This window comes from Crinia signifera, chromosome 3, assembly GCF_055691185.1.
Source record: "Crinia signifera chromosome 3, ASM5569118v1, whole genome shotgun sequence".
NCBI lineage: Eukaryota > Metazoa > Chordata > Amphibia > Anura > Myobatrachidae > Crinia > Crinia signifera.
Genome location: NC_139219.1, coordinates 16,034,935 through 16,052,809, shown reverse-complemented (window position 1 = coordinate 16,052,809; position 17,875 = coordinate 16,034,935). Strand labels below are relative to the sequence as shown.

At 48.7% G+C, this 17,875-nt stretch overlaps 1 protein-coding gene across 2 annotated transcripts in view; it reads left to right on the top strand.

Annotated features, from left to right (window-relative positions):
- Nucleotides 1–16,876, top strand: part of TMEM151B (transmembrane protein 151B) — a 40,316-nt gene extending 23,440 nt beyond the window's left edge. Inside the window, exons 2-3 of one of the 2 annotated variants that reach the window (XR_014471553.1) lie at nt 9,106–14,810; nt 14,878–16,876. Coding sequence is in view for 1 of the 2 variants with exons in the window: in XM_083175377.1 (XP_083031503.1) it covers nt 9,106–10,539 (1,434 nt within the window). In the remaining variant the exon portion in view is untranslated. Of the gene's footprint in view, nt 1–9,105 lie in introns of both variants that reach the window. The other variant, XM_083175377.1, reaches the window with a different exon arrangement.
- Nucleotides 16,877–17,875: the final 999 nt, after the last annotated feature.

Here is a 17,875-nt window from a genome sequence, read left to right as displayed (position 1 = left end):
GGGAGGGTGAGTTTGCGGAGGGGAGGGTTAGGCTGCGGGAGGGTTATTTTGCTGAGGGAAGGGTTAGGCTGTGGGAGGGTTAGGCTGTGTATGGGGGGTAGTGGTGTTGGTTAAGCTGCAGCAGGAAACACTTGGCTTTGCAGATATGGCACAGAGATGAGGCACAGGAGAGTTATTTTTATGTGTCAGTGTCCCAAAGCTGTACTCCACACACTCTGTCTGCACTGCTGATGGTGTAACTAATTATTGTGACAGTGTAGGATGCATACCTCCCAACATGACCCATGCCAGGAGGGACACATTGCTCTGCTCCTGGACTTACCTCTTAATGCAGTGGTCAGGGAACTCGGTCCTCATTACCCCACACAGTGCATGTTTTGCTGGTAACCCAGCAGGTGCACAGGTGTACTAATTACTCACAGACACATTTTATAAGGTCCGCAGGTGGAGTTAATTATTTCACTGTGATTCTGTGAGGAGGGGAGGGCAAAACATGCACTGCGTGGGGTAATGAGGACCGAGTTCCCTGACCACTGATATATAGGATTGCCACGGCTGTTTTTGAACAGGTTAACTCATAAGAAAGGTGTCTCACCAAGGTCAAAATGGCTTATGTCGACACTTGAAATAGGTCAACATGGCTAAGGTCAACAGGGTTAGAAGGTTCACACCTACATGAAGAGGACAATGGATTGCAGCGGCGTAGCTTTGTTTGGGGCGCCCCCCGTGCCCCCTCCCCCCATTGCCGCATGCTTACCTGTCCGCGCATCCCGGCTCCCCTCCTGGCTTCAATAAATTCTATGCAGACGGACCACGATAAAATGGCCGTCCCCATACCGCAGACAGTTTCAGAGAACAGTCTGCTTTATGGGGCGGCCATTTTATCGTGGTCCGTCTCCATATCGTTGATTGAAGCCAAGAGGGGAGCCGGGAAGCGCGGACAGGTAAGCATGCGGGGCATGGGGTGCGGGGGGATTACTATAGCACCGCAGCCCCCCGGCGCCCCCATATGCACAGTGCCCCCCCGCGACCGCGGGGGCTGCGGTGCTATAGTTACGCCACTGATGGATTGGTTGACACGGGTTTTTGAAAGTTTTTTGTCCCGAATGTTGACATGGTCGAAATGGAAACCGTCAAAGTGTACCGCGTCCCCTCGCTGCGCTCAGCACACTATGTTATTCTCCCTCCACGCCCTATTGGATGGTTGGGCATGAAATACCGCCTGTCGGCACATCTCGGCTAAAACCATGTCGACCTTTTGGACTATCGACCTAGCCATTGTCGACCTAATGCTTGTGTCGACCTTCCAATTATGTCAACCTATTTCATGTGTTGACCTGAATCATGTTGATCTTCAGCGGTTAACCCTAATGACCGTATCCCGCCCGATTATCTGCCCTACAGATAACAGCAGCGCTCAGTAATCGGCTGTACCTGGTTACAGGTAATAACAAAGGGTCTGATTCAGAGGTTCCGCAAATCCCGCCCCCAATGTTAATTCAGCAGCAGGTGTCTGGCAGGGGCAGATCCAGAACAGAATTACAAGGGGACACCATGACAGAGGAAGAGGGGGGAATGACCATAAAGGGAACACCATATCCATATGACAGGGAGATGGCGAGGCCTTGGAAGGCAGATGGTGGCAGGAGAGAGGAGGAATGATAGAAAGACAGTAACTCTGGGTAGAGGCAGTGGGTGACAGGGAGAGAGTGATAGATATAAGCAGTGGGTGACTGGGGAGGGGGATGGGAATAAGCAGTGGGTGACAGCTAGAGGGTGACGGAGATAAGCAGTGGGTGACAGGGAGAGAGTGATAGATATAAGCAGTGGGTGACTGGGAGAGGACGACAGAGATAAGCAGTGGGTGACAGGGAGTGATTGATAGAGATAAGCAGTGGGTGACAGGGAGAGGATGACGGAGATAATCAGTGGGTGACAGAGATAAGCAGTGTGTGACAGGGAGAGAGTGATAGATATAAGCAGTGGGTGACTGGGAGAGGGGGATGGGAATAAGCAGTGGGTGACAGGGAGAGGGTGACGGAGATAAGCAGTGGGTGACAGGGAGAGGGTGACAGAGAGAAGCATTGGGTGACAGGGAGAGGGGACGGAGATAAGCAGTGGGTGAGGGAGAGGATGACAGAGATAAGCAATGGGTGACAGGGAGAGGATGACAGAGATAAGCAGTGGGTGACAGGGAGAGAGTGACAGAGAGAAGCAGTGGGTGACAGGGAGAGGGTGATGTAGATAAGCAGTGGGTGACAGAGATAAGCAGTGGGTGATGGAGAGGATGACAGAGATAAGCAGTGGGTGACAGGGAGAAAGTGATAGATATAAGCAGTGTGTGACAGGGAGAGGGTGACGGAGATAAGCAGTGGGTGACAGGGAGAGGGTGATGTAGATAAGCAGTGGGTGACAGGGAGAGAGTGACAGAGAGAGAAGCAGTGGGTTTAGGGTGACCAACTCATCCCTTTAATCCGGGACACATATTAATTACACAGGTTCTGTGGCAGTTTAAAACCAGGTGAAATGGAGTCTTGAGGTGTGGCAGTTTAAAACCAAGTGAAAGCCAGCCACAGAACCTGTGTAATTAATATATGTCCCGGATTAAAGGGATGAGTTGGTCACCCTAAGTGGGTGACAGGGAGAGGGTGACAGAGATAGAAGCATTGGGTGACAGGGAGAGGGGGCGGAGATAAGCAGTGGGTGATGGAGAGGGTGACAGAGATAAGCAGTGGGATACAGGGATAGGATGACAAAGATAAGCAGTGGGTGACAGGAAGAGAGTGATAGAGATAAGCAGTGGGTGACAGGGAGAGGGTGATGGAGATAAGCAGTGTGTGACAGGTAGAGGGTGACGGAGATAAGCCGTGGGTGACAGGGAGAGGGTGATGTAGATAAGCAGTGGGTGACAGGGAGAGGATGACGGAGATAAACAGTGGGTGACAGGTAGAGAGTGATAGAGATAAGCAGTGAGTGACAGGGAAAGGGTGACAGAGATACGCAGTGGGTGACAGGGAGAGGATGATGGAAAGGATGACTCAGAAAAAGTGATGGAAGGAGGCAGTGGGTCACATGGAGTGGTAGTGTTTAACACCAGGGAGAGGCAGTTGGAGATAAAAAAAAAAAGGGTGAAAGGCAGTGTATGACAGGGAGAGGCAGTGAGTGGTGACAGGGAGAGGCATTAGTGGCAGTGAGAGATTGACAGGGAGGGTGATGCCAGGGAGAGGCAGTGGGTGACATCAGGGTAAGGCAGTGGGTGATACTAAGAGAGCGTAACAGCAGAAGGTGATGCCAGGGAGAAAGTGACAGCAGTGGGTGTCAACAGTAGGTGAAGGGGAGAGTGTGACATCAGTGAGAAGGTGACAGCAGTGGGTGACAGGGTGATGCCGGGGTGAGGGTGACAGCACTAGGTGACAGGCAGAGGGTTACATCACGGAGAGCGTGAGCAGTGAGTAACAGGGTGATATCGGGGAGAGGGTGACAGCACTGGGTGACAGCAGTGGCCGGATGGGAGAGTATGACACCAGGGATAGGGTGACAGCAGTGAGTGAAAGGGTGACTCCGTATTGTGTACTGGTCGGAATTAGGCTCTAAGTAAAAGTAATCTGATGTTAATGTATGGTGCTGCATGTATGGGCGGTTATAGAGCATGATTCAGTAAGGCTCGCTAAGCAGCAGTCGTTGACCGCTTACCAAGCCCTGTACCACCGCCCTCCCCCCCCATTTTTTTTCCTGCTGCCGAATCCCCTCGGTAACATGCAAGCGGATGTACGTGACTACAACCCCTCACATGCGGCTGAAAGGGGAGAGACATAATTCGATGATCGCTGATATAATGATTTTTCTCCCCTTAGGAAATAAAAGTCAGTCAGAACGGAGCCGAATTCGACCCGTTCCGATCCGTGTTGAATGGCCCCCATAGCGTGGGTGTTAATTGGAGAGGGAATGTCAGACTTATTGCATTGTTTTATCCGGTTTTGATCACATAATCCTTTCTATCCCTCTTTAATATGAGAGAATTGAGTTTATAATCTCTCTGTCTGCAGATTATGATGTGTTCTAGTGAAGAGGAGTCCGGGCTTCTGAGGATCTCATTCCGGAGTAATTAGGTGCCACCAGCGTCTGCTTTCCTCGTGCTGATGATATACTATAGGGAATACTGATTGCAAAGTGGGGCTTTCAGCTTCTTTGTGGTCTGGTTCTAGTAGAGGAATTTCATCTTTACTAAATTGTATTTTCTTATGTCCGGGATATGATTTCCCACAAAGGGTAAAGAGGACAGAAAATCAAATATGCAGCTTTCACATTGCGATCCCGGGTCCGACCTGGGTCTGGCGCATTCGTATTAAACCCAAGACCAGGACTGGCGCCACCACTAGGCAGCTCTAGGCATTTGCCTAGGGCACCGGCCACTGGAGGGCGGTAGTCGGGAGCCGGGACCCCGCTGGATGTAGCTGTCACTCCTCTCCCCCCACTCCCACCGACACGGCGGCCACCGCCGCATCACCCCCGCCCTTCCACCCGCCATCCTAACATCCTCCCCCCGTGGCACCTTACAGCGGCGCATCGTGCCAGTCGGCAATCCTACCCAAGCCTCCTCTACCACCCCCTATGTAGCGAACGCATCGCATCACCCCCCGTGCGTCGGCCGCGCGGGGGAGGATTGTAATGTGTTGCAGCCGCGGCATGGAGCTGGTGAGCGGCCAGCGCCGGGCCGGGTGAGCGCTGGGGTGCCCCTCCATCTGGGGCACTCCAGTGCATTGCACCGGCCCTGCCCAAGACACCCATTTTATAGCGGATGACCCGAGTTTAACCCTTCTTATAAAACGTGTCGAATTTCCAGGTTGCTCGACCTGGGTTATAAGGCACCTCAACCCGGGTCATTACGCTGGCAATATCCTTGGTCCAAGGTGCCGTGTGAAAGGGCCATAAAGAGGGGTCTCTCCCAAACCTGACATTCCAACAGAGCTGGTTTGCAGTTTCCATTGGCATACCTCCCAACTTCGGAGATATGCAAAGTGAGACTCCAGATGCCGTGGTAAGGGCGTGTGGCCTATTGGAAAGGGGGCATGGCTTTGTGGGATGATGCCCCGTGAGGCCACGCCCCCGTTTTGCCACCTTGGAGGTATGGATAGAGCTCTGTGGGCTGCTGGCCATAACCCCTGTCCCCCAGCCTGCCATGAACAGACGCTGTGTGCATGGGCAGCGGGTAGCAGGGGGGGACACCCAACATCTAATAAGTGCACCAAGAAAATGGGACGTGCTGAAGTGTGGAGAGGAGCAGCTGCAGCAGCTTGTTCTCTCTCTCCTTGCGCTAGTGATGCAGCATTTCTGTGACAGCTGCAGTCGAAGTAAATCATGGAATTTGCACCTTTTCTATCATACAGTTCAATGTATGATATACTTATGAATAGGATATATCTGTCAGATAACTGCATCTGGGTGTTAAACACATCAAACCACTTTACTGGTTTAATCCTAAATCGTTTTTGGGGGATTATGCGATGGATTAGAGGCCACGTTTAAGCAGAGCAATTAAGGCATTTTACATAGAGCGACCAGTTCTGCATTTCTCGTTGTGCCGTGGATCTGTCCTATAGGTATAGCCCGGGTGTCCCATGTGCTGGATATAGGGGGCATCAGCATAATCCAACGCAAACACCATCAGATCACAACGGCAAAATCCAGCCCCAGGAGAGGTCAGTGCGGGAGTGGTTTAGGGCATCTGTGGCCCCTAAGCCACATAGAGCCACCAGATGTAAGCAGCATTGTCCTTATACCAATTGTTAGACTTTGGCTGTTATTTATACCTGAATACTGACACACGATCCTGTGGTTATGACATAACACATAAAGGGGCTGATTCAGTAGTGATCAGACAGGTCCACGTTCCGATGGTGGGGAGTCTGCGCATGTCCAGACCCCCTGTGCGAATGTCTTCGGTGAGTATTACACTCATGAGGCCATCGTACAGGTAAGAATAAGTCCCAAAGGCCGGCTGCATACAGACACATAAATCATCGGGTATAAATAATGCTGCATTTTCTAGAGTGAAACATTGTCTCCGGGTCAGTGGTGGCTGTGGGAACCAGCCTACATGTAATATACAATCCCTGTGTGCGGCCGGCACATGGCATTAGTAACCCCAATGTTTCGGAACATTTTCTTATCCTCCACAGTCTGCGCTACACCTCTGACTGCATGTTCTGCGATACACCTATGACTACACGTTCTGCACTATACCTCTGACTGCACGTTCTGCACTACACCCCTGACTGCACGTTCTGCGCTACTCCTCTGACTGCACGTTCTGCGCTACACCTCTGACTGCACGTTCTGCGCTACTCCTCTGACTGCACGTTCTGCGCTACACCTCTGACTGCACGTTCTGCGCTACACCTCTGACTGCATGTTCTGCACTACACCTCTGACTACACGTTCTGCGCTACACCTCTGACTGCACGTTCTGCGCTACACCTCTGACTACACATTCTACGCTACACCTCTGACTACACGTTCTGCGCTACACCTCTGACTACACGTTCTACGCTACACCTCTGACTACACGTTCTGCGCTACACCTCTGACTACACGTTCTGCACTACACCTCTTACTACACGTTCTGCGCTACACCTCTGACTACACGTTCTACGCTACACCTCTAACTGCACGTTCTACGCTACACCTCTGACTACACGTTCTACGCTACACCTCTGACTACACGTTCTACGCTACACCTCTGACTACACGTTCTACGCTACACCTCTGACTACACGTTCTGCGCTACACCTCCGACTACACGTTCTACGCTACACCTCTGACTACACGTTCTGCGCTACACCTCTGACTGCACGTTCTGCGCTACACCTCTTACTACACGTTCTGCGCTACACCTCTGACTACACGTTCTACGCTACACCTCTGACTACACGTTCTGCGCTACACCTCTGACTACACGTTCTACGCTACACCTCTGACTACACGTTCTGCGCTACACCTCTGACTACACGTTCTACGCTACACCTCTGACTACACGTTCTGCGCTACACCTCTGACTGCACGTTCTGCGCTACACCTCTGACTGCACGTTCTGCGCTACACCTCTTACTACACGTTCTGCGCTACACCTCTGACTACACGTTCTACGCTACACCTCTGACTACACGTTCTGCGCTACACCTCTGACTACACGTTCTACGCTACACCTCTGACTACACGTTCTGCGCTACACCTCTGACTACACGTTCTGCGCTACACCTCTGACTGCACGTTCTGCGCTACACCTCTGACTACACGTTCTACGCTACACCTCTTACTACACGTTCTGCGCTACACCTCTGACTACACGTTCTGCGCTACACCTCTGACTACACGTTCTGCGCTACACCTCTGACTACACGTTCTACGCTACACCTCTGACTACACGTTCTACGCTACACCTCTGACTGCACGTTCTGCGCTACACCTCTGACTACACGTTCTGCGCTACACCTCTGACTACACGTTCTACGCTACACCTCTGACTACACGTTCTGCGCTACACCTCTGACTACACGTTCTGCGCTACACCTCTGACTACACGTTCTGCGCTACACCTCTGACTACACGTTCTGCGCTACACCTCTGACTGCACGTTCTGTGCTACACCTCTGACTTGTTTTCTTGTGTTTATTACTTTGGATGTAATCTATGCACGGGAGACTCCTGCTATCTCCTGATAACCGTGTGTTCCTCTAATAATGTGTAGTCCTAACTAGACCTTATAGTGCCCTGTGCCAGGTAGGAAGGTGGTGCCCTCCACACCTCCATGTCAAAAAGTTTGTGGTGAGGCTCCATCCTTTTCCTATGACAGTCTCCCTCTCAGCGGAATACAGATAACCAGTGGGCAGGATGCTGGCAGTCAGAATAGTGACGCTGGTATCACAATAGCGGGAATCCCGACTTACCTTCCCTCTGCTCCCCCCCAACCCTCCCTTCCTACAGCCTAACTTTAACCCCCCACCCCTGCAGTTTAACCTTAATCCTCATTACTAGTGCCTAACAGCCGCCCATATGCCCTTAATTTGAATGTAATTTTAATTATTATTATAATTTAAAAACAAAACTACAAAAAACTGATGTCCCTGTCAGGAGCACATACGTAAGGTGATTAGTCTGATGGCATCATTTATCGCATCCCCCATAGAAACCTATGACAGATGCACCTGCGTTTCCGAATGGAAGGATCTTAGCAGGTATCGTTACTGCCCGCTGCGGACCTCCTACTTATTTTTTGCATCTAACCCCCCAAAACGGGTGTTTTGAGGGAAAAAGAGGCGAACATGTAATGATAAAATGGGCCCATTGTCAGGTCTGTATTTATTGTGGATTTATTCCCACCTCTATGTCTATGAATCAGGGCTGGGCAAAACCGGCCCTCCAGATGTTAATGAACTACACATCCCAGGATGCTTTGCATTAGTTTTGCTATGTGGCCATGCTGAAACTGATGCAAGGCATGCTGGGATGTGTAGTTCATCAACATCTGGAGGGCCGGTGTTGCCCAGCCCTGCTATATATATATGTATATGTCTATTCTGCTGACTACACTGCATAGTTCTGTAAAATGTAACCCACTCCCTTCTGGCTTACTGCCAATTAGAAATACATTCAGTTTAGTGACATCACTCAGGTGTATGAATCTCAGAATCTGAGAGCTCAGATTGCAGCCTGAAAAATTGCTGTGATTGCAGATAAACTAGTAGTTTAGATTTGTTGTGTATAGTGAATATGGAAAATATGTTTAGAAATGGTAAATAATGGTAAATTCATCACTTATAACTAGTCTGATTGTATCACTCCTCCTAATATGACCCAATCTAGGATGGACAAAAAGCTCTGTTCCTGGACTTTCCCCTGATGTTATGATTGCTTTCACCTGTGCTGAACAAGATACTTGTTAAGAAAGGTAATGGAAATCATAAATTAAAACAGAAGTCCGGGAACAGAGCGATTTGTCTCTCTTGGAATGAGTAATGTTGCAAGCTATGATAACGTAATTCCATGTTTGAGGCAATTTGTTACACTCATATATAACTCTGCTTCTCTCTTTTGTTATCTTCCCAGCAAAGACCAGTGAAGCAGTCCTTCAGCAAGTCGCTGTGCCGGGAGTCTCACTGGAAATGTCTTCTGTTGTCTCTCCTCATCTATGGCTGCATGGGTGCTATGACCTGGTGCCATGTGACCAAAGTCACCCGATTGACCTTTGACAGCGCCTATAAAGGAAACTCAATGATGTACCATGACAGCCCTTGCTCCAACGGCTATATCTACATCCCCTTGGCCTTTCTCCTCATGCTTTACGTGGTATACCTGGTGGAATGCTGGCATTGCTACACGCGAAATGAGCTGCAGTATAAGGTAGACCTGGAGAGCGTGCAGGAAAGGGTACAGAGAATGCAGCAGGCCACGCCATGTATTTGGTGGAAGGCCATCAGCTATCACTATGTACGTAGGACTCGACAGGTAACTCGATACCGGAACGGAGATGCATACACAACGACTCAGGTGTACCATGAGCGTGTCAATACTCATGTGGCAGAATCGGAGTTTGACTATACCAACTGTGGCGTTAAGGATGTCTCTAAAGACCTGACCGACCTTGATAGCTACCCCGTTACACGGCTGAGGTTCACCAAGTGCTTCAGTTTTGCCAATGTGGAGTCTGAGAACTCATACCTTACGCAGAGGGCACGGTTCTTCACAGAAAACGAGGGCCTGGATGACTACATGGAAGCTCGAGAGGGAATGCACTTGAAAAATGTGGACTTCAAGGAATATATGGTTGCATTTTCTGACCCAGACAACCTTCCCTGGTATGTGTCCCACTATATTTTTTGGGTAGCTGGTCTCCTAACACTATCCTGGCCATTAAGGGTCCTGAATGAGTACCGCACTTCATGTGTTCACTATCATGTGGAGAAGCTCTTTGGCTTTGACTTTACACCGGCGACACCAGCTGATGACCGGACCTTGTGCCGGCGAATGCCACGGGTTAACACTATTGACAGCACAGAGCTAGAGTGGCATATACGGTCTAACCAGCAGCTGGTACCAAGTTACTCTGAAGCAGTCCTGATGGATCTGGTGGGCATCTCCTCGGGTTACACAACCTGCCGGTACACCAGAGGTTATCGCCAGAACTGTGATAGATGCCACCATACTATCAGCAGCTCCTCCATCTTCTCCCGTAGTGCCCTCAGTATCTGCAACGGCAGTCCCAGGATTCCCTTTAGCAGCAGCCGCTTCTCCCTGTCGCGTCTGTACGGATCTCGGCGCAGCTGCCTGTGGCAGAGTCGCAGTGAAAGCCTCAATGAGCAGGGTGCCCCTACAGAGCAGACACGGCTGTCCAGTCAAGTCACAGTGGAAGAGGAGGAACCCCCTCCATACCAGGATGCTCTAGGTTTCCCCGTCCTCATTGTCCACCGCAACGAAGGCTGCACAAACCATGACCACAGGCGTCTCCACCGCAATGGGTCTTGTGTAGAAACGTCACTGTGATACTTCCTGGAACTTTATAAACATCTAGGATTTTCCATTGTCGTCATCACATCACAAGTCCAGAAGATAAGTTTGATGTGATGATCGTGGTCAGCGCAGTAACATGTGAAAGCATGGTATAGAATTCCATTCTGAAGCACATGTGTTAAAAACCCACAAATAAATGGATTCGTAGACGATGTACAATAAGCTAAAACACATGGAACCGACAATGCTATAACGTAGGTACGCTGAGACCCATGGAGTCTTGAGGACATTTAGAGACTTGGATGGATCGAGCCATAACAGACCTGTACAATGTCCACGGAGATGTACAGTAGGTAAGGGCTAAATGGGACAGGGCAGATGTGACCAAAATCCTGGACAATTCGGGCATCTTTGAATTCCAGTAATATTTCATCCTGATCTTTAATACAACCTTAATCAGGGATTATATGTGAGGTACCAAGTGGACCACTACAGGACTGGAGCGCATTATTAGGCAATAGTTCATACATTGATCAGCACTGTCCATCCTTTCATAGCTCATCACGGTGTTTTGTTGTCTACCCACGCTGGTCACTGGTGGACAGTCTACAGAACAGTATTTGGCACTGGCGGTGACTGTGGGGTCAGGGACCCTGAATGACCTGCAACCAAATGCTAGTGGGTGGGATTTCTGCCTACACTATGGACGTCCTCTCACCGTTCTCTTGCGTTTCACTATGGTTAGACACAACGCGTTTCTTATTTATCCTCACTCCGCAAGGTAAAGCATCCACTCTACGTATATCCAGCATGGAGAATTTCAGGTTGTATATACACAGAAGCTGAAGATTATTTCTCACCTTTTAAACATCTTACATTGAAGCTTTTTATTGCATGTCACATGTTTGTGTAACACGCGAGATGGGTACAAATGTGTATGTTACCTTATCCTGGAGGGTATCCGGATAGCCGACACACTGTCTAAGTCGACAGTCAATAGGTTGACATCAAAAGGTCGTAATGCACAAAGCCAAAATTGTCAACACAAGCAAAAAGAGTCAGCGTGCGAAAAAGGTCGGCGTAAGACTTTTGCAATTTTTTTGGGAACTTTTTTATACTTTACCATCCACATGGACTCTGACTGGCCGAAGCAAGGGAAAGAGTTACACTAATTGGGGGTTTACGTGCTCAGGTGTCGACCTTTTGCTCGTTTCGACCTAACGTCTGTCGACCTACACATTGTCTGTGCGCTAATCCTCACCCATGGGGTATGACTAGTGTGATACTGGTGTAATCTAGGGATGGCCATCGACCATCGATGCTTTGAAATCATCGATGGTTCATGGCCGATGTCGAATACTTTTGCCATCGATGGGGGAGAACCAGATGGTTTCCCTCCATCGATAGAACAGCAAAACGATGTTTTTCTTTTTTTTCTCAAAGTGCCGGGACACGGAGCATAGCTCCACCCCCGACACCCGCAAAGCCCCGCCCACGTGTTTTGATTGGCTCACAGGCCAATCAATCAAACACAATGGATGACCATCGATATGTAAAAATATCGATGGTCAGCCATTGCATAGTTTAGCACTATGCATTCTGCAATCTGTGCTCAGCCCAGGGCATACTCTGCGGCTGAAATAGAAACAGGCTAGTCGGGGCCCGAGCTGACCTCTCACGACTTCCCTTCAAACATTTGAGCACGCCTGTGTTTTCCCTGACACTCCCAGAAAACAGCAGGTTACAACCCCCAAACGCCGGCGGCTTCCTGTCAATTGACTTGGCATACGGCCTAAAAGAATTAGCAGGATTTTATCGTAGGATGTCCTCAGGCTTGTGTGCTATGAGCCTTACACCTGCGCAGTCTATTGATTGTCACCCGGCCTGCAAAATTTCAGCCGTGAGATCAGGTCTGAATAAACCCCATCATTTCCCAAAAGTCACCACAGAATTTCTGACTAAAAAATGTTCTTTATTTTTAATCTGGAGTTAAGCCGGAGAAACTGTAAAGTAATAGCACAAAAGGAGGAAATGGCCCAAGTTAATTCCTGTACATAATGTGCAATTGATTGCACACAATTTTATATTGTTTGTCTATGGGCCTGATTCACAGGTGTACAGGAATGCCTTAGCCACTGCAATCCCATATGCCACAGCTTTGGGTATGTATGAAAATGTCTCAGCTGCCGGGATTTGAATTAAGCGCCTACTAGGGGATCAGAGATGCGCCGCTTGTGCACGGAGATGCAGACATCAGATGCACAGTGGTTGATAATCGGCCTCCTCAGTAGCCCTATGGTTGCGCAGAATAACCATTGTAGCTATGTACGGGATTGCAGTCGCACACTGTGACACTCCCCTGAAATGTCATGACACGTCTACTTCTGAGTGACCACTCCCACAAACACTCTGACTGCCAATCACATTGCGATTACATCCTAACGGCAACCGCCACTGCAAGACCATGAAGGCAGTGTGACTTAGATGCAGGCACTGTGGCAATTTATCGCACCGCCGCATATATATACGCTGAGTCCACCCCTGAATCAGGCCGAGTCTTTACGCATGCTTTATATAATGTGAGAGGAATCCGTCATATACAGATCAAATACAGGCATTCAGCAAGACACATCCCCATAAAATGAGTGCGGAAGGAATGGGATGCTCGCTCTGACTGAGAACGAGCCCTTCTGTGTTGGATGGATGCCCTCCTACTCAAAGTCACTGGCGCTAATGATCCCATCCTGTAATGTCTGTTTTAAACCACTGACTATATACCAGTATCACACTAGTGTCTAATTCATTCCTGTCCTGCCTATACTTGCAGTATATAAGGCCCGCTTCTAAGACAGTGTGCAGGGGATTCTGGGTAATGGCTTCTTTAGCTGTACAGGAGACAAGTTACAATAGTACATAGGGACATTCAGACTCATGCCCAGAATAATGTGTTCAGTATGTGACTTCGCTGGTAGTTTATTCTGCTGAAGCATGCCCTAGACGACTGTAATATACAGGGGTGTCAGAAGTCCGCACAAAGGGGCAGTACTGCTGCTTTTATATAGAAATCTGAAGTAACTGTCCCTTATAGAATGTAGTGATTGCACATAGTATCTGTAATAATGCACAAGTCCTGGATAAACATCACATGGAATGACCAGAGAGTGGTGGGGAAGCAATATAATCAGTGTATACTGACCCAGACATACATGTATATTATATCTCTTCCTACATTTACTTAGGAGTGAGGCAAGACATCTACTGTATAATATAGACATATTGGGGGAGAAGGGACACCCCATTAGGGCCACAAAGATGACATGGGCACTGCACACCCTGAATCCTGCGGATCATTAGTGGCTGAGTCCCATTAACTCCTCCAATACACACAATGCCCAGTATCCTGCCTCAGCAAACACAACCCTGTACCTGGTATTATTGGGAACCCTTTGTGGAAGCTGCTCCGACCAGTGTCCCTGCTCCAACTGCAGAAATGCCAGTCTGTGCCCATGTACATAAAACAGAAGACCCTGGTGCTACACAGCACGATGTTGGGGGTAGCACATTTGTAATTAACATGTGGTGCTTATTAGTACCAGGTTTCATGCCGGGGTGTACAGCCAGTTTCAGGGTAGAGTTGCATGTTGATAGACATCTCTGCAGGTGTATATAGTGCTGTACTCTGACGCAAAGCTCACAGGCAACCATATACATGTCAGATCCTAAATGATACTTCTAGGAAAGGGGTATGACATGCTGGAACATGACTGATGTGAAACTACAAGTCCCATCATGCCTTGACACAGTTTTGCTATTAGGGAATGCTAAAGTATGGCAAGGCATGCTGGGATGTGTAGTTTCACAACAGCTGGAGGGCCTCAGTTTGGACATGCCTGGTATAAAAGGTCTGCTCTTCTAGTTCACAATGATCTCAGAGGAAGGAAAACCGACTTCCATTAAAAAATGTCTCTTCCACTTGGGGTTGTGGACAATTCATATACAGGAGAGAGGAGCTGCTGGGGAGATATCATTGTGTCTACTGAAAAAATTGGGGTAAGTAGGCATCAAAGGCAGATAAGTGGTGTATAGAATACTGGACAGTTGGTGAATGGGACACAGAAGGATATCACAGGTAGATAGATAGTATAGAAGCAGTAGTAGTCCCAGGCAGACAGGTGATTTATTAGTGACAGACGCTGACAGGCGGTGTATAGAAGGCAGGAGTAGTCACCGTCAGACAGGTGATATATTAGTGACAGACGCTGACAGGCGGTGTATAGAAGGCAGGAGTAGTCACAGGCAGACAGGTGATTATATTAGTGACAGACGCTGACAGTCGGTGTATTGAAGGCAGGAGTAGTCACAGGCAGACAGGTGATATATTAGTGACAGGCGGTGTATAGAAGGCAGGAGTAGTCACAGACAGACAGGTGATATATTAGTGACAGACACTGACAGGCAGTGTATAAAAGGCAGGAGTAGTCACAGGCAGACAGGTGATATATTAGTGACAGACGCTAACAGGCGGTGTATTGAAGGCAGGAGTAGTCACAGGCAGACAGGTGATATATTAGTGACAGATGCTGACAGGCGGTGTATTGAAGGCAGGAGTAGTCACAGGCAGACAGGTGATATATTAGTGACAGACGCTGACATGCGGTGTATAGAAGGCAGGAGTAGTCACAGGCAGACAGGTGATATATTAGTGACAGACACTGACAGGTGGTGTATAGAAGGCAGGAGTAGTCACAGGCAGACAGGTGATATATTAGTGACAGGCGGTGTATAGAAGGCAGGAGTAGTCACAGACAGACAGGTGATATATTAGTGACAGACACTGACAGGCAGTGTATAAAAGGCAGGAGTAGTCACAGGCAGACAGGTGATATATTAGTGACAGATGCTGACAGGCAGTGTATAGAAGGCAGGAGTAGTCACAGGCAGACAGATGATATATTAGTGACAGACGCTGACAGGCGGTGTATAGAAGGCAGGAGTAGTCACAGGCAGTCAGGATGTTTATAGGAGACTGACACTTTTCAGGGAAGGGACACAGAAACTTGTACACACATTTTCCTAATCAAAGACATCTACTCACAGTCATTACAACATAAGACATCATGGGGTATAATGACTAAAGTGTGAGTTTTTAGAAGCGAGAGTTGTTGCCCATAGCAACCAGATTCTAGCTATTATCCTCTAGAATAGCAGTTCTCAAACTGTGGATCCCAGACCCCAAAGTGCATCCTGACCAATTCAGCATGAGGTCGGGACTCCATGTTGTTGACTGACTCCTCTGATCTCTCAGCCATTGATCCAAAGTATGAGAAATCAGTTGACTTGTTTGTCACTTCTGACTCCTTGGATCACTGGCTTAGAGATCTGTGGAGTCACCAGGCAGCTCCTCCAATCCTGACTCCAGTGCTCTGCCTCTCCTGCCCCACCCAGCACCCACCACTGCCACAAGCAGGCTGCACTCTTGGACCCCTCATATACATGCAGTTATCCACAGGGGTCACACGGCTGGCAGCGAGGGCACTCCAGAATTCTGGGGTTTCTGAGCTGTAGGAATCTTATAGATAAGACAGGCAGACGGAAGGCAGACTCAGAGGAGCCAGCTCTTCATAAGCAGGACTCTGAATCTGTGAAGAACCTCTTGTAAGTGTAGCATGGGGAGATGGGTCATCCGCGGCACCAATAGGGGCGGTTCCGGGAAGCAGTAGTAGGGAATTATGAGGGAATCACTCAGCACAGACTTATGGTATGTCTGTGGAGGGAAGAACAGGGGAAAACTCAATAAGCACTCAATGCCTCTCTCTTCCATATCCTTAAAACCCTCTTCCATCCACCAATACCCACTGCCTCCCTGTTGCATTAGTGCTGTGTGCTGAGCGGGGGAGAGAGGCAGCTGCAGCAGCAGCCTGTCCTCTCTCTTATTGAGCGGTTGTCCCACCTGCAGGACGGTAGGCCGCCTGCACCCCTGCAAAAATTTTTACTTTTACAGGGATGTGACCACACCCCCTCACATTGGCCACGCCTCTCTTTTTTTACCAGGGCGCGGAGGCGCTGTCGGCAGCCCTGCATGTGCTGGCGAGTCTGCAGTAACTTGCTGGAGTCCTGTAATCATTTTTATTGGCTGACGGGTCCCAGACTTCAATAGTTTGAGAAGCCCTGCTCTAGAAGGCGCTAGGTTACTAATAAGTAAAATATGATTAGTTGCTAGGGGCAACATCTCTCACTTGTAAAAACACATACTTTAGTAAATGAACCCTCATGTGTCTTTATTTTGGTTGGGCAGATATTATTAACTTGCACACAGACCCCCTACAGTATGTGGAGCACTGTCAGAGGTTTTACCACCGATAAAATAAAATAGACATGTCCTAATATGGGAACAGCCGAGGAACCAGCTCTGGGACCAGAACTTGGAGAGCCGATAGGAACTCTTTTGGACTCATTCACTTGGGGGATCATGTAGCGGGACCTTCACAGACCTGTCAAGTGTCAGACATTCAGCCAATGTGGTCAGTGTATGCTCAGCAGTGCCAGCCAATACCTGAGCAGCTCCCCCTTTGACAGCTCTGCTCTATGCCTGTTTGGTACGCCACCTCGGGGTTCTGGAATGATACTGAATCTGGACACAACAGCCGGGTAGTGTGGACACAATATCACATTCCTGCCCTATATGGCAATAATCTCATCAAAAATCACCCCCATCCCTATCTCTCTTCCATTCTCAATATCATGTGACCCCCGCGGCTCATCCAGGCCCGGCAGGGGTTAACACTCTATTATCCGCACTGCACATACAGTTTTAATATATGTTTTGTGGATATTTTTTTATGTCTTTCTTTACTTATACAATTATAAATATACAGTATATGTATATAGCTTTTACCACAATGTTGCCTTTGGTTGTAATATTGAAGATTGTAAATGACATCTGTGTAATAAACTCACAGACGAATCACGGACAATACTTGTGAGGATGTGTGTTGTTAATAGGCCTCTATGGTGGGCTTCAGGGCACGCAATGCACAACATATACATACATGACACATATAAACATGTTGTATGATAATGCTCCCACACAGTCACAGTTAGCAAATGCGGCCCAATATCCTGAATTATACTGATTTACATCTGACTGCAATCATACCGGTTTTAATCACAATGGTTTTTACCAGTGGCAGATCCAGTGGAGGGGTTGCAGCACAGTCCAAAATTCAAAAAGGGGAGCCAGACCAACGGCCACCCCAAACTGACTCACTGACAGTTGGTGTTTCTCCCCTATTTAAATTTTGGACTGTGCTGCAGCCCCGCCTCTGGATCCGCCACTGGTTATTACCAACTATGACCCATTTATTGGTTC